Source organism: Bombus bifarius, unplaced genomic scaffold, assembly GCF_011952205.1.
Source record: "Bombus bifarius isolate JDL3187 unplaced genomic scaffold, Bbif_JDL3187 scf7180000008178, whole genome shotgun sequence".
Lineage (NCBI taxonomy): Eukaryota > Metazoa > Arthropoda > Insecta > Hymenoptera > Apidae > Bombus > Bombus bifarius.
In genome coordinates, this window is record NW_022884495.1 from 1,889,088 (window position 1) to 1,911,584 (window position 22,497).

The window sequence follows — 22,497 nt, forward strand, 5'->3', positions numbered from 1 at the left end:
GTTATTAAGGCAGGATAAGCACACCATATAGCGGATTCGAAACGGATGGATTCACCATTAATGGTGATACGTCGTGAGGGATCAACATACTACGTACGTATAGGTTCGTGATTTTTTCATCTCTTTTATTTCTTCTCCTATTAAACTATCAGGCGTATGAAATAATTTTGTCTTTTCTACATCCCTAGGTTTGTGTTACGTGTTTCATTTTTTCGTTAACTTGCGAAAAATATGAAGTCACGTGTCATCCAAGTAATTTCATAGTCTCGTGTTTATATTTGTAATTTCAGATTCTCTATGATTCTCAAATGTCGATGTGCGAATCTCACTTCTGTTTTGACAAACAAAAGGCGCAAAATATAGTGCCATAAATTGTGTCTTACCTCTGACACTGAAACTAATAGACCATGCTCTGCGTCAACGCTTCATTACTTTTATGGTACAAATGAACATGATAAAATTTAGATCAGTTGACGAACTAACATGAAGGTTTCCGACGCTATTGGAGATTAGAAATGAAAATGGAATAACCGAGGGAACGGCAGAACTTTCCAATACATCTGACATTTACCTATTATACTTATCTACTATTGTATTTCAAAGTGTACACACACGAGTTATCGGGCAAAAGTCAGTCAAAGAACTAATGTGCAATTATATACTCTTTACCAGAGTTATTAAATCTTACTTGAAAAGAAAATAAAAATTAACAATAATTAAAAATAATATACGAAACGTAATTTCAACTTATGCTAAGATTAAATCATTTTTAACAATAATTCTTTTCACTTTGGATAGCGATAAAATAATTTGGATTTTAATATTAATTAGAATTTTGAATATCGTAGCTTCCTCATACACTGACATTATAAATTATAAATGGTAAAGCCAAATTATTTCGCGACATTGCAGTATTTGCTTTCAGAATTGTTCTCATTTCAATTACCCTTGAATGCATAGTTAGCGCACTATGAAGAGAAATCTGTGTTTCCGATGTAATCGATAAAACACAAACTAAAATTATCTAAGAGATTATGCATTTCAGGAAAGGGACAGATTATTTCATTTAATATATATTTATATTTCATCGTTTAAATAAACTGACAATCTATAATTATCTCAGATTAACTACAATGTTACTCAAAATATATATGCCGATAATCACTTTTCAAACATCTTATTTAAATGTTACCCAACGCTGTCATTGTTGGTCTAATCTCAATTGTGAAGAATCGTTCCTTTGAATATAACTTTCCCGCTAGATAATCGATAGTGTTCTTTATTATTCTTGTTGAAGTAAACGCTTGTATCAGCAATGTTTTTCCATCGTATCAGCTAATTTAGATACATATTAGCGAGAAGGAAAAATCCAGACATTTTCTCTCGAATCTTTTAGAACAGTAAAGTGACAGATCCGTTGCACAGCACCGTTTACTTGCAAAAGTAGGACGTTGCGAAATTTGCTTCTAGGGATACTCTAGGCGTCCCTTTCCCATGTTGCCTTTGATTGACAGTGTGTACTTGTCAGGGAATGCATGGGTATTTGAAAAATATATTGCGGCTGTGACCACCGATAAAAATGTTTCGTGGCTATATAAGATATATGATCATGCTGAAAGTATACTATGATCTATGATGATTACAGAATAATTAACTGTATTGTGTAAATTATGCAATAATTATGTTGATGTATGTGTGAGAGTAAAGATTTTGTCTAACACGTTGAATGCCATGGGGGTCACCGGTGACCGGCGCACCAATATTAGTAGAAATACATAATTTAAACAAATGTCAATAGTTGTACATTTTTTAGTATTACCATCGTTATTACAATGGTATGACGAAATTAATGCAGTTAACAAACATAAAAATAGTTTTATGTATACATGAAATATAGATCTATTATGTGTGTCGAACATAGGAAAACCCGCTTTTACCTTAGCGAACAATAACCCTATGAAACGTTTGAAAGATGTTTGATGGCAATTAAGGACCTTGACAGTAAAGTAACAAATGCTAAATATTGTGACGATCCTTTAGGTTTATGGTAGGTCCTATGACGTAACAATATAGAACAATTATTTAGCAACGCAAAGAAACAATGAGATAATTGATAATCGGAAAAAATAGGTGGACCGAGCAAAATTGCACTACAGCGCCACGGAGTCACCGGTGATCTCAGTGAGATAAATTTATTAATGATGATTATACACCGAAACATATCTCTTGTAGGTAATATTTCAACATTATATGTATCGTATAATAAAAAATTCATCGTGGCGCCACGGCCAAACTTTGTAAATCTGGCGTGGAATTCAACGTGTTAATTATACTTTCGTTATCGTGTATGAACCACGGTTGAATAATTTATACTTTTAATATTTCAAGTAAAAATTATGTACGGCTAAAAAATTTAATATTAACGATGGTACTTTGGAAATATTCGAGACGAAGATGGAAAAATTACAAGATAGAACGGACGGGGAAGTAACGAAACGCGCAATGTGAAAAATGATATAAACAGCGTGAACGACCTTTTCATAGCCTGAGCAAGTCAAGAAACTTTCATTGCGATTAAATGTTCATGGGACATAAGTAACGCGTGACTGGAAGATTATTTTTTGCTTCATGAATGATTAAAACGGGTAATTGCTATAGCATTCTTTATTATAAAAAAGTAGGATAAAATTCCATATATTCATCTGATAGGTTTAATCATAAACAATGATTTAACTGTTATTATTTAATTTCATAGCTCGGTAAAATTTATGATTGACAACTGGATGGTATTTATGAAAGGCAATGTGTAGTAATATCTTCTTAAATGTATATGAAATATTTAGAATGATAAAAACAAGACAAGGAATGAATTAAGCTTTCTGTGTAATTTCATCTTTAAGTACCTAGCTGCTGTCAAGAATCTTAAAAAAGTATTCCACCTGTATAAAATTATAATGAATATACGTACATACATAAATTATATATTTAATACGTAAATATAAAAATACTTATGAGAATTGATTTTACCTCTAATATTCCATCTTCCGGTAAGTCAGAACAATGTACAGCATTTTGTACCTTTGTTTTTCCGTACTTTGCTCGGAGAGTATCTGGTCTCACTTGCCGTGCAATATCCTATTATACAATAATACGTATATGTATATAGTATCACATAGAAAGTAAAATAAAGGAAAAAATGACAAAAATTCTTATTATCCATGTATATTTACTGGATCCATGGGTCCGCATAATTTTCTAAATTCTCCTTGGACATCATATTTTTCTTCTTTATGTTTTATTTCCATAACAATGCATGGTCCTGACTGTAGTTCTCCTACCATGGCCTGAAAACAAGATTATTGACACTTCTTAAAAAACACATTACTGTAGTATTGGGGAAAACCCTGGGGAAAATCGCAATGAACTACAAGTAGAAAACCAAAGCGTTGACAGGCCGGAAAAAATGGGAAATCACGATAGGCCATATACCCAAGCCCTTTAGGACATTGGGTAATTAAAAAAAGCGTACTAGACCATAGGTCATTCATATCTGTGGAACACATGTGCATGTTAGGAATACCAAAACCGTGGTATAAAAGGTAGCCCTTAGTCAGTTGCGACTAGCGACTTGCAGTAACGAGAAAACTGCGAATAGTTGCGGGTCAATCGTTACTTATGTTGTTATTAGTTGTAAGTTGCATGTTATAAGTCGAGTTGTGAACCACCAATTTAGTTGTCTTTAATTGCATCACATTACTACATTAAGTTCTAATTAAATAGTTATAGATCTCTGTTTTCAATTATAATAAATAAATCTATATAATAAGTAAAGATCACTAATTCGTGATTTCTATATTACTAATCTAAACGTACCGCATAATCGGGAAGAACCCCCTTGTAAACTTCTAAAAATTCCTCCGCGTCAAATAGATTGACAAAAAATTGTTGTACAGCAGAGATAGTATAACCAGCTTTTTGCACGTCATCGATAATATTTCCTATAACCAGTAAAGTATAAAATAGTATTTATTGAAAAAATTATTTATCGTTTAAAAGCCTAATCTTCAGTACCAATTAGTTTAGCTTGGACGATATGTGGTTTAATAATACAGCAAGTACAATTTTCTAATGTTGCTGTATTCACTGGTCCCTTTTTACCGCTTTTTGGATTAGGGAAGAAAAATTGTAATTCCTGGAAAGAAACATAAAAGAAATAAATCCAAATATTTGTGTCACCTCATTATAAACATTAAAGAATAACAAACTTTTTCTGCTGTTTCCTCATTGTCAGAACCATATACCGCATTGACAATATTATCTTTACCATAACATGCTCTGAGGGAAGATGGAGCTTTTGCAACAGCTTCCCTGGGATCTTCCGGTCCCATCGCTTCTTGCCAACGTGTAATTGCATGATCACCTAATAGTTCTAAAGCTACAATAGGACCAGAAGTGAGATAATTCACTATATACCTAATAAAAGATACAGGAAATAGTATTTCTATATCAAATTTAAAAATGTACTTAGCATCAGGATATATCTTACGCTATATTGGGCTCCTCTTTATCTCGATATAAGTCTGTCGCCTCTTCTTGCGATAATCTGACCATTTTAATATTGGCAATATGAAATTGAGAGGCAACTATATGCTTTAATATTTCTCCTAACTTATCGACAACAGTAGGTTTCACCATTGCAAATGTTCTGAAACAAAGAGAAACTCATAACAAATTTTAACAAGTATCAATGAAAGTACTGACAGAAATAACGGCGTACTTTTGCATTTTTGTTTGCAATTTTGTTCGTGTAGTACAATCCGCATAATCTGTTATCCTTATACTCCTTGAAAATATTGTTACAGTGGCACCTACATAAAAATCTTTTGCCTGAATTCCTTCGCATTTTGTCCTTCTTAGAAATGTTTTCCTGTTTTTTATATCGAACTGAATATTTTAAAAAATACAAAATTAAAATTATATTTTTAAAATTATTACGATTTAAAAGTTTATAACAAACATACCAATTCAACCGTATTATCGAATGGATAATAATACAGATAAAACTTCTTTAAAACGCAGGCTATTTTATCGTACCATTCAGCTTCGAAAATATATTTTTCATTATGGTCCACCGACATTGTTTCGGTTAAATTTATTTTACTAATAAAACCTACAGGTCGAACTTTCAAATTATGTGAGGTTATGTTCCAAATGCATCACCAGCTTTATGCCAAAATTATTTGTACAGTTATGATACATTTGTACAATTATACATTACTATAGAAACAATGATCATTTATACTTTTAACACGTTTCCATAACAACATGATAATAATCACTTATCAGCTGATTACTTTGTATTCATATTTATACGTATACTCTATGTATGTATACGATTTGTCGATGCATACGATCATTGATTAACTCGTCTGTGATATAGAATACGAACTGTATAAATATTTCAGACGTCTAAACTAAGAGTATGTACATAGTGTCAGAGAAGGAATTTCATTTCTGATAGTGTATAAAATTCCGATATACTCGTCTGTTGTCCGACTCTAATCATTGACTAACTTGACAGCTGTCGATATAGCAGTTTTCTTAAGGGTATGAATTTTATAAATTTTTGAATTTTTAAATTTCCGAATTTATTCACTACATATATATTACTTATTACTCCAAAAAGTAATACCAAACGGTTATATATATCAAACAGTAAAAATCGAAATTTCACTATATTTACTATTTCCACCAAAAACAACTATCAACTAGCTTAATTTAAAAGCAGTGTATATAGAATTGGTCTATGAGAAATATGTATTACGCGCCCGTCTCTCTTATATTTCTATCGAATGCATTATAAATTCACCGAAACTGCCAACCTGATTCTCTAAACCTTTAGTAAAATATTTTTGATCGCGTATTAGCAATTAGTCACGAAATTTCTGCACGAGACCAGGACGGAATCGATCAAACTTATCTTGGTAACGTACAGTATCGCGATTCAGCTTTATTTCTGTAATTATAGGACAGAGGCAGTTGGACCCGCGTAACCAACAGACGCGGCCCGCTGCATTGACAGCCGCGGGTAAAAACTAGCCTCTACGATCCTGTATGTAATTTGCGCGCGAGTGAAGTCACGTCGATTACATTTTATAATTAAATCCAGGGCCTCTCGTTTTCGTGGGCCGGCGGCAATCTGGCTGCTGTCTGAAACACTGAACGTGGCCGTAATTGGAATGTCCACATGAAGCTGCTAAAGTTTTTGCTTCGTTATTTTCCGCCAGGTATGCCAACCGAGCGCCAGTTTCCACGAAATTAACGCGCGCCTGTACCTCCGACACCTCTAAAACGATATTTTCTCTTTTCTCTTGTTTTACAGGTCTCGCCTTGGAGTACACACAGGGTGGAGATGTCAAGACAAAAATGATCGATCTTCTGGATCTGTCTGCCGAGTAATTAAATCTTTTAATATTTCTTATTAGCGTGTGCAGGGTTCCTAGAAATGAGCTTTCTTAGAAGTAATTTAATTGTTGCGATTCGCTAGAAAATCCTTCATCCTCTTGTCTGCAGATATTTTTACAAAGCAATCTGAAAAGAAAGAAAAAGACAAACGCTGAGTTCCGTTTCAAAACTCTGTTATTACTCCGATCATTCACAATCCATCGCAAAATAATCCGAAGAGCGAGCAAACACCTTGACGCTAAATATTGTTTTTATCTGCTTTAACTACATTTGCGAAATTGTCCGAAGGAAATAAAAGCTTAGCAATTTGAAGCGCGGTGAAACTTACCGGCGTTCTAAAGAAAGAACAGACGTACAGTCGCACGTCATAATTAAGCTCGTCGGATTATTCAAAAAGGAGGAAAAGGAAATCGCGTGGGTGTATAATTACTTGGCGGGAAGTAAGCGAGTGTGTACGTGTCGTTTTGCAGAACGGACATAAGAGCATTAGCGGAGAGTATAAAAGCGACCGAGCCCGTAATAACCGAAAGTGTAATGGAGCAGTTAGTGGAGACCCTGCAGAAGCTGCAAGCCAAAGTTTGCGAAACAAACGCCAAGCGCTACTACAAATACAAAACCTTGCAGACCCATCTTCTACCCCTTACGAATATAGCGTTCGATAAACTAGGTAAAAGGTACTCCCGATTAAGATTGTTCCGTGCATTTATTTCTCCTCTAAATTTCATTTTGCCGTTTATCGACTCTGCCATTGTGGGTTTTACGAAGCGATCGTTCAAACAAAGATGTTATGGTACTTTCGATAAGTTTTTTATTTCTGCCTTACGATAATCGACGTCTGCGATAAATCGAGAGACTGGAAATGGTATCCTTTGTAAGATTTTATTACAAAAGCAACTCGTTTTTCTTGATAGAGAAACATTCGTGCTGCTACGTTCATATTACTTATTTCATTGTTCGAACGAGTGGGATAAGCTTCTAAAAGCCTGACTATCTATCTTGGAAGTTAGATTCTCTGAAAAGTTTCCGCAACAAGGATAACTCTTCTATTATCTGAGATTCTAATAATAAATCGTTAACAAAGTTTCTCGCGAATTACATGGTATTCAAAATAGCGTCTTTCTTTTTATCAAATACGTACCATGTTAAGAAAAATCATCATGTTCGGTTCTTTTTCTTACTCGATATGTATATAAATATGTATAAATATATTGACAATAACTTTTATATCGCTAAAAGTGAAATAAACTTTTTTACCAGATGCCTGACAGGCAGCTATGACCGAACGTGTAAAGTTTGGGACATTGACAGTGGAGCGGAGCTTCTTACTCTCGAAGGCCATAAGAATGTGGTCTACACCGTGTCCTTCAACAACCCAATTTCGTACGTCTCGTTGAAGCATTACTCTTAACAATTCATCCGTATCGCCGTCGACCGGAAACGAGGATACGTTCTTTCTCGTACTCTGCCGACGAAATAATATCCTATCAAATTCGCTTCAGTCGCTTTCAGCATACATCTCTCTGCACATATGTATAATTAATATTTGGATCGTCTATAAGCAAAATATGCATAAGACAGAAAAGCGTGAAAAATTTTTTTAAATAATTGAAAATTATCTATGCGAAAAGAAACGTAACTTTTATTATGTGAGAGGGAGAAGACCGATATTTAATCTTCTTAAGAAATAAGCGAAGTAAAAAAGCTAAGCATCGTTAATAGAATAAATAATGAAATGAAAAGAAAAGGAAAATACGGATATGACAAATAAAAATATAGTGTTAATTATATAACTAATTACCTTTATCATCTACGACGTAATATTTGTTCTTTAGAGACAAAATCGTAACCGGTTCCTTTGACAAGACAGCTAGGATTTGGTGCTCTCGAACAGGCCACTGTTTCCTAACTATGTGGGGACATAACGCTGGAATAACTGTCGCAAAATTCTCACCCAGTTACAACAAAATCGGGACAGCTTCCCTAGACACGACGTCGAAGATATTTGAGTTAACAACAGGTATATTTAAAACCCATAAATTAAGAAATAGAACGAAAATTTATCCATATTCATATTAAATATACCTACCTATTTTAAATAATTGTAACGTTCAAATCTTAGAATGATAACATAAGTTGAACGTGGAAACAAATTAATAATAAATTAGAATTGGTATTCTGAAATATTTCACATTTGTACGTAGAAGGAACATTTATTTAATAGGCGAGGAATTAGGAACGTTGAGAGGTCACACGGCAGAAATAATCGCTTTACATTTCAACAACGATGGCACTCAGATGATAACAGGTTCTTTCGACGGTACTGTTAATATTTGGGACACGAGAACTTTCAGGTGAGCGCTGATTCTCAATTTCTCTTGTAAGAGTCCAATTTCTTGTTCATAAAAATTTACATTTATGTAGAAATATCGCCGAAATATGTTAATAATACTGGGTAATGTACATAAACGACAAAGAAAGCAACGGATTTAAGTTAATATCTCTCTCTCTCTCTCTTCCTCAATATTTTCTATTTCCTATTGCTTCTTCTATACATATAATTCCATATTTACTGTTGCTTCAGTCGCACAAGCGTTTTAATCGGTCATCGATCGGAATTGTCAAATTGCGTCTATAACTTTGACTGCTCGTTAATCGCCTCGTCGTCCATGGACAAAACGGCCAAAGTGTGGGACACGAGGATGAATTCCTGCTTGGCCACTCTGCGAGGACACGACGACGAGGTCCTGGACTTGACCTTCGACAACAACGGGAAAAAGTTGGCGACCGCGAGCAGCGACACCACTGCTCGAGTTTGGGATGTTAGCACCAATTTTCAGCAGTTAGCCTCGATGAGAGGCCACCGAGAAGAAGTCTCTAAAGGTGATTATCTTAGAATGACAGTATTTCGTGCTATCACGAGTATAAAATCTATTTTGTAAATCAATTCGCAAATGTCTCGATAACTAAGAGCTAACGAAAGTTGAATGTAGACGTGAACACTATGCGAAGATATTTTTTGTTTTTCGATTCTATATATTTTCTGTCTTGAAACGTGTATCGTCTGTCGCGATATAATATTTTTCTTGAATTACAAACTTTTCGTTCGTATAGCGTTGTAGCTTTCAGTTTGAGTGGTATTTTTGGCACAAATACTCTGATAACTCTTATCTAATTTGTATCGTATTCTTCGTTTCCTTCGATCACGGACAAAATTTGCTGGAAATTAAAGGAAAAATTGGTTTAGTCTGCTTCAGTCCAAATAGTCAGCATCTGCTGACGTCATCGTTGGATGAGACGTCGAAATTATGGTCTTTGGAGAGTGGATGCTGTATACAAACGCTAGATGGTCACACGGACGATGTCTTCAGTTGCGCCTTTTCGTATAACGGCGATACTATTATCACGGCAAGCAAAGATAACACTTGCATGATTTGGAGATGACTCGATTGGTTCCAGGTGTGTCCTTAGCTTATAATTGTTATGTTGTTCATCGTTTATGTCGTATACTTTTATGCAATTTAAACGTTAGTTACTTTGATTTTGTAAACCAGAGTTGAATATTTTTAAATCCGTTAAATATTTTTAAATATTTTTAAAGCCACTGTATTTTCTTTAAAGTTATTAAATTATAGATGTTATTAGAGTTTTCTGGAAAGTTCATTATGATTCAAATATTTAAGATTCGAGAGTTGCAAGTTTTATAGAATATATTATATAGATGGAATTGTAACTTTCCATCTTGCAAAAATAGTCGGCAATACTAAGCATAAAATTTTAAATGAAAGTTATTTTATTGCAAATTGTTATGAGAATCATTCAGTAGACATAAAGTAGATCATTCGGTAATTTATATTATAAAATTAATGTATTTTAGTTTTAAAATAAAATTTTCCCATTTACGAGATTTTCAATTATATAAACTAACTGAAGTAAGAAATCTCTAAATTTAATTAGTAAAAGGTTATTCTGTACGAAAATGTATTCGATGTTTCAAGGAAATTATCTTCTCTCTCGGAACACGATAGCTTTCATATGAAAATTACCAAGTTGCGATCAATTTCATAAAACAATTGTGATTAATTCGCTTGGTAACTTTACTGGGATGGCGGATAAAGATGTTCGCGTGAATAATTGAAACGTAGTATATATAAAGAAAGCTTAAACGATCAATTTAATGATCGTACTAACTCAGGTACATAATCGTTCAATGTATGATCTAATCCTTGTACTTGTTAGCACAATTACATAAGTACTGTCAATCGGTACCGATTAGTTTTACGTATTTCCGTTTGAGCTAATTAATATTCAACTAAAAAATGTTAAATATATAAATACACACTAATAATAGAAATACACACACAAGATGTTCTATTTGTGTAATGCGATAGCTTGAAATACTTTACTCATTGTTGATGACAGAAAAAAATGTAAAAAAAAAAAAATGTTCAAAACAAACCTCGTTTACAACCTCTACGAGATATTAATATAGTAAACGAACAAAGTATAATATTTAAGATTCTTCGCCAGTACTCTTTTAAGTGGAATCAAATGTAAATTGAGTGTCAAGAGATTACTAAGAGAACACTTATTTAAAAGGAAAGAAAAAATTAATCGACATGATTAATTTATCAACATTACGTATTTTAAGATCAGGTGACCATAATGTCTAAGTCAAATAGCATGCTCTGTATATTCGTAATTCGAACGTAATTATTGCGTCAACAGTACTTGCGACATGCTACAACTAGAATAGCAATGATAATGATTACATCTATACAACATTCTACACATTCTACACATCCTACGGATATAAACGTATCTTGCTAGCATGAAACGAATGTTGTTCTTAAAGGCCGATAACGTAACAAACCATAATATTGGATATGTTTTGCATACCATAATATTGTTCTCCTCCGGTAGGATACAAACACGATAATAATTGTAAATAAAATATCAAAGTGAAGATAATCGGTGGGAATGCAATATCTCTGCGAACGAATTGTTTGCAAATGTACCAATTATTCGAAATGTATTAAACAAAACGTAATATGATGTTAGGAGGATGGTATTTGTTGGCAACGTCCTTCAAAATGGAACCAGCAGCGTTTTATAATGAAACGCGTACGAATACTTGGCGGGACGTTTAATTAAAAGTCGTCTCTTAAAGGCTGCAATTACACCTCTGCTGTATCGCACGGTAATTAAAACAATATCACGTTCGAAAAATTACGTAACTTTACACTCAGCATTATTAGCGCAATTAAGTTCCGGCAAGGAGACAGTTTTCATCTTTTGCAATACGCTGTTTCACGATGTGTATTTCAAAAATCTGTAAACATATTCTTCGTTTGTAAACGGACGACATTTTATTGTACATATAGTAGGCTAACAGTTGTTCTTATTTCGCCTATCATTTCTCGGGTATTGTTATTGTTACATCAATATTACCAGGGTACGATAGTTCTGGATCATAAATCATAGCGCACGTCTGTGAACCAAAATCGATAATTTACAAAGGCATTTCAAACGTAGCAGAACAGAGACTGCAATTAAGCGCTATTCGATTATCTTTTTCATTTATAATGGCCATGTATATCTGAGAGGAAGTATTAAAAAATGGCTCGATTTCGTGACACGAGATGCTGCGTTTTGGAACGATGCCAAGAATAGCAAACCTAAATGTAAGTTTGTTCCATTTTTTAAAACGGTTCCGTCATAAATTCAATTCTGTCATATCGAATATACAATGTTGCTTCTAAAATGGCATGGTTTGTCATCTGATTTGCACGCGTCACAAATATAAAATGTATTCGTGTAATTAGACTGCCACGTTTATTCAATTTTCGTATATGGCGCGTGGTATACGAATAATTTGCTAGTAATTGCAAGCAGAAAAATTTAAATTAACAGACTAAGGTAAATCTTAAACAAACAAGATGATAAATAAATTATAAATGAAAAATCAAGCGGATGAGATTTACATACAGGCATATAAAAAATTAATCTATTTGTAAGAATATGTATTAGTTCCTCTCAAGATTGTTCCTTGTATTGTGGTTTACACGTCAATGGAAATGAACGTATGCTGTTATTATTAATCATACTATATTAATAAAAATTTACGTTATTGGTCATTACATTACTTAATGTCCATGTGAGATACAGAATAAAATTAGGTACGTGTTGGTTAAGCGAGCTACACCTTCGTTGTGTGCACGCTAATTAAAACAAATATCGCGTTGGAAAAATTACATAATGCGTTGTCTTTTACATTATGTTCTGCCACATTTGCGAAATATCATGTTATATTATGTTAATATTATGATAATATTTATATCAGGTAAATATCGAAAAAAGAATAAAATCCTAATTATACTTCACTATACTATAGATGATTTATTTATTCACGGCCACGAAACGCCAAATATTTGGAAAGTTATGGTCGAGTGGGAGAAGCTACTTCGAAAGTGTCATTCTCGATTGTATACTTATGCGAACAAACTGGCTGCTACTGTCTCAGTTGTTGCCCTCTACTCAGCCCGTAAGACAGCGTCGCGTCGTTGTGAACAGTTCAAATTGTTGCCAGTGTAACATATTGAACGTAACACGGCCTTTTGTAAACCTCTCATAAAGCACCGGGGATCTAAAATTGTCGCTGAATACACCAACAAAGGACTCGACATTCTTATACATCTTTTCGAAGGATTCGTTTCCTGAATACAGACTTGTGTTTCGATTTTGAATCACGTTCGTTTCAACGACCAAGCTTTATTGTGTGCCATTTCCTGTTCTCTGAAACGTCGAAACAAAATGTGAAATAACTTTGTGTTAAAATCAGTCACAGTGGGGACATACTTTTTTCGCTAACTATGATCGATCTATCGTAGCAGAGTGCGTTCGTTGAATGAATTAAAAAATCGTGTTTGAGCGTGTGTCATCGACGAAGAAGACTGTAGAAAATGGTAATCGATTTGCTGTGTAATCCTGGAAATAGTCGGTTTCGTTTAAAGAAATAACGTGCGTTATGTGCATGTTTCAAGGCTGAGCAATTCGCGTTAAAGTTTATCGAAAATTCGAATGGTTTGAGGAAACAGGTATATAAGTTTGAAGGTAACAGAATCACGATTCTGGGTAAATTCCAGATGAACGTAAAGATATCGTTTATCGATACACTGTTCATTCATCGCAAATATATTCGCGTTTGCACGTGTGCCGAGATCATATCCAATCATTAAAGTAACAGGTTTATATTTATATTAGAAAATGTTCCGATACGTGCACCTTTCGTCTACTAATGACATTCGGGAACAACAATTTTAATTTCAAACGAATGCGTTCTAGTTCTATGAAAAATAGATATCGCAATTATCGTTATCATAGATAAACACAAACGTAAAAATAATTATAAACGAAAGATAAACGAAGACTCGCCGTAATGTAGAATACTATACTGATAAGAGTCCTATATTTCCACGTCGAGCCGCTTATACTTAAATTCTCGTCAAAGTGTCATCAAACCGTATAATGGCGTCCATTAAACTGCAATCACGCTAATTGCGTTCCCGTATATGCTGCCGCATCGTCATAGCGCAAACGCTGTGTCGGAGAATTCTATGAATGGATTCGAAAACATATATATTTGAAATACGAATCGTGTATAGTTAGCGCAACAGATACGTATCGAGATCGTAAAATCTCGACGAAGATTTAAAATATCGCATAGTTTGAATTAACGAGATTTTTCTCCCGACTTAAGTTTCAGAAAGCTTTCGTTCTTTTTCTAACTACGATACTACGCGTCATGTATACGTATATGGAATTACAAGTCTGCGAGTTTTTACGTAAATTCATACTTTTGAGAATATAATTCGAAAAAGTAGAATCCGAGAAGAAAATTGTTCTACCTACCAAATGCCGTAAGAAGCACCATACATTGGATATATTACGTATTTCTTCGTATTATGTGCATTTTCTTGTGCCACGTTGTACTTTCAAATTTCCTATAAACGCGTAAAAGTGCACAGTCTGCTTGTAAAATTTAACAGCCATAGAATGATTCCATAGGTAGGATACGATTTGACAGCCACGACATGATCTGACAGGTGGTTTCACAGCCGTAAAATGTGACTCGATAGTCATGGTGTAGAAGTCAAAGACAGGAGAGAAAATTAAGAAGACAATCGGTCTTGACAGACATTCTAAAAATAGGTGAACGATACTGTAATTCGCCATTTCATTGTGTCTATCCCATCAACTGTGCGGTGTTTCGAAGTAGGCTGATAAAAGCACACGACTGGAAACCGGTTTGCTGGCCTTGTGCGTTTTCTCTGGAATTATGACACGCACTTTCGTGGTCCATGGGAAGGGAAATCTCTTTCGAGCGTACAAACAGTCCCGCAGCTTGTAACGTGAATCGGTCCGAACGATTATCTGGCGTTGCTCCGAGGCAATGAATAATTAAAGAATTCTCGAAGTGACTGGGATCAAAGGAAGGCGCCAATTAAGGTGAATAAAAGGGTGGCTCAGGTTTTAAAAGATTAACAGATTTAACAGATTTTAACAGGTTTCGAAGGTTCAAGATACAAAGAGATAGGGAGGTTTTAACAGATAAACGTGTTGAAATGAATGAAAAGTAAAGGATCCGTATAAAATAGGTTGTGAGGTTGCTTGAAAACTTAATCTGTTACTTCAGATTAATCTTTTATTTAAAACCACACGTGTCTTTGTATCTTTTCTAAATTTTACTCTATTCAGAGTACGAAGGATTTATAGATAGAAATGAGGCGTACAAATATATCTAATCTTAAATATAACTTGAACTTTTTACCCTTATTCTATTCTAGTTTCAATTCGAATATCTGGCATCGATATCGATGTGTTCTCAATTTTCCAAGAATACGTATATATCTATTTCTTTGGTATTTGATTATTGCTGATCTTAGATTTTTAAAGTAACTGGGACACTCAGCTGGTTTCCAAATGTTAAATATGCCTTGCGACACCTCCGATATTGTCTTTTACGTACGTTAAAGTACTACTGACACCAAAAAAAATGCTCTCGCAAATTCAGCTAAAACGCGAACAGAACGCAACGTTGTACCTGTACATTTTAGACTGCCACTTTATGCGCGATAGCCTTTTTTCTTAGAATTCCTTTTCGATAAAGCTACGAAAACCGTAAAAAGTCAATGGAAATCGATAAATTGTTCGGCATCTGTGTATAATCTCTAACAAGCTGAGCTTTAAATTATCTCGAAAACTCTGCCAGCAAATCGAGCTTCGCACGACCACAATCTTCGAAATGACCGCTTTCGCCACGCAGCGGAGCAAACGAATCCATCGAAAGCGTAGTCGACAGGTCGAGTTTAGCCAAGATAAAACGAACAAACTGGTCAGAGGAATCCAAGAGCTCACCTCAGTCCCAAGTGGACCGATCTAGCGCGAATTTGGCGCGAAAAGAAAGTTGGAGTATCTATTCCTGTTCTAGATGTTTCGTTGGGAGAACAAACTTCAAACTGTAGCTGCAAACGACGCTGGATCCGCCCTAACGACGAGAATAGAGGTTTGATAGCCAGGCCAGGTCTTCTGTGTCTTCGTTGCGATCGTTACGTCTCTAATTAGCAGTGTCACCGAGAAAAGGCAGAAGACACGAGACGGACACGAATTAATTAACGAGCAATCTCGTTGCCGGTTGTGTGACATGTAATTAAGTATTGCCGTGGAAATTCTGGAATCTCGAGTTCCTGGTTCCTGCGCGTTTCGGTGAATATCGTGAAAATAACAAGGACGTTTCGTAAATTCCTTTGGTATGGACCTTTGTAGCGTATTACGTAGTGACAATTAATAATTACTGTGTTATTCGAGGATAATTTGCAATAAAAGTTGGACAAATTTGTTTTCGACAAATTTATGCGGTCTATGATGTGTTCGATGGAGAGACGATTAACTTGTGGATTAAGAAGCTGAAGTGAAATTCGCGAGGTAAGAAATTATCGAGTTATTGCTACAATTTTACCATTATTAATAATAAATTATTCGTATAAATAGCAACCAGTTATTTGGACGAAACAGAAAGGATAATACGAATAATTTATACTAATTATTAAACGGATAAAATACTTCACAGAACTGTATTTATTCCGATAACTATCTCAAACAAATATTTGTTCGAAATAATTCGAATATAATGCTCAACTCTGCAAAATACCTCCTCCTACAGCGTGTTCGTAGCGTTGCACTCGTTTCAAAGTCCATTCCAAGCTCAGACATAAATCCAATATGCCGTTGTAATAAAAAGAACCTCTCTGGTGTCTAACGTTGTACGACCGGTTTTAAAATCCTTTTGACATAGTAAAATTTCTGTAGAATATTTGACTGGATGCGTGTTATCGGTGAATGTTCGTAATCGTAAAAAAAAAAAAAAAAAATCAGAACGAGAACGAGAGGTCTTGCAATGGGTCACGATAAATAAAATGTCCTGTCAGCAAAGCAGCATGCACGGTGCTCCTGCAACGTCGAGAATCGAATGGTGTTGCTCGCTCGTGATAAAGCACGAATTCGCGCGACGCTTCCTTCGGTAATAAAAACCGAGATACAGAGAGAGGCTGGTTCTACAACGGTGGATGGCTTCATGCATTCACTCGTTTAACGTAGGGAGATAAAGCGGCTTCTCGGAGCGCGATTTATAGGCTAGTGGATTTCCACAGAGCTGAAATTGTAAGGATAATTAGATTTCGGACGAGTGGAACGCAGATAAGACACTGTTATATCACAGCGATGGATTATTTTCCGATTATATCACTTGACGATTGTTTGAAACGATTTAGAATTATTCTATTTGAGAATTTCCATTTTAATAGGATTGTCTTATCATGAAATTTATTCTAAATATTTTGGAATTATTTTAAATATTTTAGAATTTCATTTCAAATGTTTTAGAATTCCACTTTAAATACTGAAAAATTACGTTTTAAACGTCGGAGAATCTTATTTAGAAATCGATATATTTTAATATCATTCAGACTCTAGTCTATCGTTTGGAAATTTATTTTACGCATATTTCGGAATTACTGTATTCGCAAGATTATTTTCAATATTTTAGAATTAATTTACTCAGAAATTTTATTTTATTCGAGAGTTTATTTCAAACATTCGCCTGTTAGGATTTTCTATACAATTCAGCAACTATGCTATTCAAAAATCGTCACTTTTTTAAAATTCATTTTTGGTACCTCGTTTGTCCATTCGACCTTCGAGAGGCTTTGGTTTTTACGTTTTTATACCTGCTTTTATCGGTTGTAGAAGGTCGCTAAATTCATTTGCTATTTGCATAGCAAATATCATTATCGATAATCGTTCGGTTAAAATTTTGCGTTATAATATTATACAACGTCACATTGTGCGCAATTTTATCGATATGTTATGATTGAACGTAAAATTACGAACCAACGAACTACAACGAATATTTTCTGTTTAATAGAAACGACTTTTTACCAGCTTGCAGCAGTAAAACTTCCCAATTGTATTTGTATGCAGCTGTTTTAGCAATAAAATCAACAAAATTAAAAGCGGCCTGTTTCTATGATCTTTATGTTTCTCCCGGGAAACAGGATATTGCTTTTCTGAGTAAGCACTTGCTCCTATAAAAAGTATAATTGAACTCGAAAACAAGATTTTATATTCCAAGTCGACAAATGGAACGCTTACTCGATCGTTCGTCCTTTTTAATACTCGCGTAATTACTCAGCATGTGTTCGTATCGCGATAGGATAATGAACAGGGAAACGTTTTCATTACGGCGTTCTTGGAGAAAACGAAAGTTTCTCCATATGGGGACACGCTATCTTACTGTACTATGCTATTACTCTGCTATTATGTACTTTTCTCTTCCGTTGATTATTCGAGGTCGGCAAATCATTGTTTAGTTGACATTACCATGAGAACAAAGAAAGTGTGTAAAATCGCGTATTCACAAAGGTTTACATTAGGCTTAATTTCTCCAAGATCAAAGAACGAAGAACATACTGGCGACAGTTGTAAAAAATAATAATAACTAAATATAGATGCTTTGTTGCACATTGTTTTGCAAAGGTGAAAAATATAAAAGGTAGAAAAATACATTAGAAAAATGGCAAGCGCGAGACAATGTTACATAAATTACAACAAATTTCTAAATTATCGAATCACGAAGAAAATTTCATTTTCGGCTAGCGTAAAGCTTCAACAATATTTTGCTGAATGATCCGCATAAAAAATTGCTCAGGAAATCCTTTTAATATCGTGCACGAAAAATCAACGAACGTCTCAAGGGAACTGAATGAAATATTCAAGTCGAGGAGAATTAACACTTTGACTGCCACGCAGAAATCACATGTTTCGTTCAGGACGCCACGAGAGTATTTTTATTATTCAAAGCATATAATGGCAAAATAATAATAAATTGACGATGTAAGACAACATTCACGCCCAATGGACCGTTTATCTTATTGGTGGTCACCGGTGACCACCGCGGGGCCTCGATAACAGTTAATAGCGACATATTATAACAAGACTATGCGGGCCGTATGAGTTGGCAACTAAGTCGATGCGGGAAGCTCAAGCTGGCAACTGAGTGAATGTGGGCCGCTCAAGCTGGCAACTAATTGAGTGCGGGTCGCTCAAGCTGGCAACTAATTGAGTGCGGGTCTCTCAAGCTGGTAACTAATTGAGTGCGGGTCGCTCAAGCTGGTAACTAATTGAGTGCGGGTCGCTCAAGCTGGTAACTAATTGAGTGCGGTCGCTCAATGTGGTAACTAATTGAGTGCGGGCCGCTCAAGCTGGTGACTAATTGAGTGCGGGTCGCTCAATGTGGTAACTAATTGAGTGCGGTCGCTCAATGTGGTAACTAATTGAGTGCGGGCCGCTCAAGCTGGTGACTAATTGAGTGCGGGTCGCTCAATGTGGTAACTAATTGAGTGCGGGCCGCTCAAGCTGGTGACTAATTGAGTGCGGATTTTCTCAATACCAACTACTACGCATTCTCGCGATGTTTCTTCCGGAGAATCCTAAGTTCTTAACCGAGTGCTTCACAGTTCTATTCTGTAGCATCGCTCTCTACACTTTTTATATTTCTTTCGAAAACAACCGTGAAACGTTTTTCCATAAAATTTCTTTTTATCTATTTATCTGTGTTTGAAGAAGGTCGCGTAAACGATCGAAAATTCGATGCGTGCAATCGCGGCAAGATCGTTAATGGTGAAATCGTGTTGAAGCTAAAGATGTCTCTCTTCGAGGACTCTTATCTTCGATCCACATAAAAACCGATGGTCCGCCATTCCTCTTCCTTTTCCACTGGGTCACGTTCTACCAGGAAGTCGTGACAATGGTTCACGAAGAATTAGTGTTAGTACGAGAGGGAAAAACGAAGAGGGATGAAGAATTAAGTGTATCAACTCTGTTGTCTTTGTTTTGTCGTCTGTAATCCAATTATATTTCTTCAAAGTTGAAAAATGTCGAGCTTGTTGAGCAAATTACGAAGATATTCTCTTAAAACGTTAAAAATTCTGTGAAACGAACAAATGATTGAGATATAGAATTTCGAGATTTAAGCGTGAGCAAAGTTAACGATTGTTCCTATTTATCGTAGAAAGTCTTTATTCGTATAACTAATTAACATATTGATAGAAATATACTGAATTAATGTGATATCGTCTGTGTAATAGCAATATTTATTACTACCGTTGCTATATTACCATGCTGAGAATATCTCAGAGTCATTCTTTTAGGAAGGCACAGAAGACAGTTTGCACTGGGAAACTTCAAGTAGTACAGATTGCAAAAACTTAGGTAACTAAAGTTTTTATGGTCGCACAGGAAGGAAGTAAGTTGTGTAGAATAATGTGAATGGATTGTTCGTGCCGCAATATGTTTCTAAATTCTTGTGATATACGTGGAAAGTTTGTCCATTGTATTACATCGCAAATATTCGTTGTGTCATGTACAATCGTAAATCGTCCGCATTTCTACGACAACAAAATTTTCTTGCACGTCAAATCCAGAAATATCATACACAACGTGTCTGAAACCAGTTCATCGACCAATTAATGCTTCTTGCGCTTACAAAACGAAATAGTTAAAAAATAATTATAATTTCTAGTTCGAAACTTCATCGACATTTTCTATTATTCTGATTGGTAACTGACTATCAATTTGTAGCGATACTTTCGCGCTCGAAGAATGCAAACGATTCGACATCCAAGACGCTTTAACCAAAGACATTCCATACAGATCGCATAATTTAACCGGAGCATCTATTATCTTGTTAGTTCGATCGTTACCAGCTCCATTATAGTTCATTCGCACTTCTCAACGATTGTCTTACGGTTTGAGAATGCACTGAATTTATTGTTTGTTAGGCGCGAGCGATGCCGAACAGCGAAATACTACTCGTACTTTGAAAATTATTATTCCAATCATCTATCTACCATTTTCTTTCTAAAACGACGTATTGTTTTTTCAGTTATAATGATGACTGGGGTCGATAATCTCGGTTACGACGCTCCGGACAATGCGGTGAGTAAATATCAACGAGGGTAAAAAATAATTAAGTAAGCGTAAGTAAAAATTACCTCAAGCCATGGTGATCGTCATTAACCATCGATATTCTTACATTATGAATTCGTAGCAATGTAACCACATAGTTACAGAACATCAAATCCTGGTTGAAACGTCGAAATGAACAAAATCTTGGGCATTCTGTAATTTTAACAATCTCATTTTTCGCGAATCGACAAATTGCTCATCGTTCTAACATTCGTTTAATATAAATAATAACAAAGAGCGTATTTTACGATATAGGGAGATCGTTCGTCCGAATGCACTTCATTTAGAAACGAATAAATGCATCGGCAATGCCAGTGCAGCCATTATACTGTATAAGGAGCAAAGTTGGACGTTCGAGAAGTCGAAATTGAGATAATTGAATTTCAAACAAACGAGACAATGTCGTAGGAGTAATTTAAACGTTCAGGCTGGTCGGTGTCGAGGATGAGATAATCCCTTCTCGGCCAATTTCTCCTTCCTTCAGACGCAATCTTTAATTGTTTCGACTCAAACAACTGGGTCTATGCGACAAATAAACGCTGTAATCTGATGTTGTTAATTAAAATACTCCTTTTCTATCTTTTCTCCTCGCGACAAGATAAATCTAATAATACTTTTACGCGGAATATCGAAGTGGAATAATTTTTCAATTTTAGAGAAAAGAAGGAAAGATGCAGTGGATGGAAATAGATTCTATTAAAGTGTACCTAACATAAGTAAGCGAGAAAAGAATCTTTCGTTTTTCTATTTCATTTCGTAGAAACGACTATCTGTGATGTCCTTAAGTGCACGAACAACAACCAATTGCGTTAAATTTTTGCAATTACAACCAGTCGAAAGGCAAGTTTCTATGTTCTCAAAACTAAAAACTAGCTCGCTATCTTTTCAATTTTCGAGTAACCGTGTTAACAACAGGCAGAACGAGAAGCACTCGCACGTGCTTATGCAAATTCGAAGGACGACCGCAGGGGATGGAAAATTTGCGCTAGGTCAGACGCTACGGGGATCGCTGAAACGATGCAAGATATTGCACTTGTTTATTCCCGTGGGATAGCCGCTGAAATAACGCCGAGGTTGCTTCGCTGGTGCAACTTTCGGTTTATCGGTTGCGAGATTAGAACGAACTTCACGCTGCGCTTGGAATAAAAAAAGAAGAAAAAAAAGGAAAGAAAAAGAAGAAAAAATCTGTAAAAGGTGCCTTCGTGGGCAGGTTGAACGGTGCTTTAAAGTTGGCAACTTCGTTGAATCATTTTCACCGTAATCGTCGGAAACCACCCCCTTCGGCTTAACTTTCAAACAGCTACCCCTCAGGGGAGTTATTTAATTTGCGCGTTTGATCGTAAAGCTGTTTCGGTATGGTTTATTAGAATGAGGAAATTGTTGCAAAGAGATTTTAAGAGCGGTGAATTTTTATCGTGAAAAGCTGCCTCGATCGCGGTTTAAGTTTCTGTT

At 35.3% G+C, this 22,497-nt stretch overlaps 3 protein-coding genes across 5 annotated transcripts in view; 2 read left to right on the top strand and 1 right to left on the bottom strand.

Moving 5' to 3' along the window:
• Window positions 1-2,646: 2,646 nt before the first annotated feature.
• Window positions 2,647-5,521, bottom strand: LOC117209605 (nucleoside diphosphate kinase 7). Its single transcript, XM_033451810.1, has 9 exons — window positions 5,022-5,521; window positions 4,778-4,944; window positions 4,547-4,705; window positions 4,266-4,473; window positions 4,072-4,192; window positions 3,874-3,998; window positions 3,231-3,344; window positions 3,028-3,135; window positions 2,647-2,939 (listed from the first exon to the last, which is right to left on the bottom strand). Exons 1-9 carry the CDS (start codon window positions 5,136-5,138, stop codon window positions 2,904-2,906), a joined length of 1,155 nt encoding a protein of 384 aa, XP_033307701.1. The 5' UTR covers window positions 5,139-5,521; the 3' UTR covers window positions 2,647-2,903.
• A 272-nt stretch (window positions 5,522-5,793) lies between these two features.
• LOC117209622 (dynein assembly factor with WDR repeat domains 1-like) lies at window positions 5,794-10,035 on the top strand. The gene is made up of 8 exons (XM_033451853.1): window positions 5,794-6,287; window positions 6,383-6,455; window positions 6,936-7,139; window positions 7,723-7,845; window positions 8,298-8,482; window positions 8,687-8,816; window positions 9,047-9,345; window positions 9,710-10,035. The coding sequence occupies exons 1-8, from the start codon at window positions 6,248-6,250 to the stop codon at window positions 9,904-9,906; spliced, it is 1,251 nt and encodes a 416-aa protein (XP_033307744.1). The 5' UTR covers window positions 5,794-6,247; the 3' UTR covers window positions 9,907-10,035.
• Window positions 10,036-12,986: 2,951 nt separating this feature from the next.
• The window catches only part of LOC117209522 (solute carrier organic anion transporter family member 4A1), a 49,282-nt gene continuing 39,771 nt past the window's right edge, over window positions 12,987-22,497 (top strand). Inside the window, exons 1-2 of one of the 3 annotated variants that reach the window (XM_033451653.1) lie at window positions 12,987-13,427; window positions 20,963-21,015. In XM_033451653.1, the coding sequence (XP_033307544.1) occupies window positions 20,968-21,015 (48 nt within the window). In that variant the 5' untranslated portion in view covers window positions 12,987-13,427; window positions 20,963-20,967. Of the gene's footprint in view, window positions 13,428-16,421; window positions 16,447-20,962; window positions 21,016-22,497 lie in introns of those variants that run through there. The other 2 variants (XM_033451652.1, XM_033451654.1) reach the window with 2 other exon arrangements.

Coding starts and splice junctions, on each gene's coding strand:
- LOC117209605 (XM_033451810.1), bottom strand. CDS start 5,138: ATGTCGGTGGACCATAATGAAAAATATATTTTCGAAGCTGAATGGTAC. Junction 4,945..5,021: donor TCGATAATACGGTTGAATTG/GTATGTTTGTTA, acceptor TAAAATATTCAG/TTCGATATAAAAAACAGGAA. Junction 2,940..3,027: donor CGGAAGATGGAATATTAGAG/GTAAAATCAATT, acceptor AATTTTATACAG/GTGGAATACTTTTTTAAGAT.
- LOC117209622 (XM_033451853.1), top strand. CDS start 6,248: ATGAAGCTGCTAAAGTTTTTGCTTCGTTATTTTCCGCCAG. Junction 8,483..8,686: donor GATATTTGAGTTAACAACAG/GTATATTTAAAA, acceptor TTTATTTAATAG/GCGAGGAATTAGGAACGTTG. Junction 8,817..9,046: donor TGGGACACGAGAACTTTCAG/GTGAGCGCTGAT, acceptor CTGTTGCTTCAG/TCGCACAAGCGTTTTAATCG.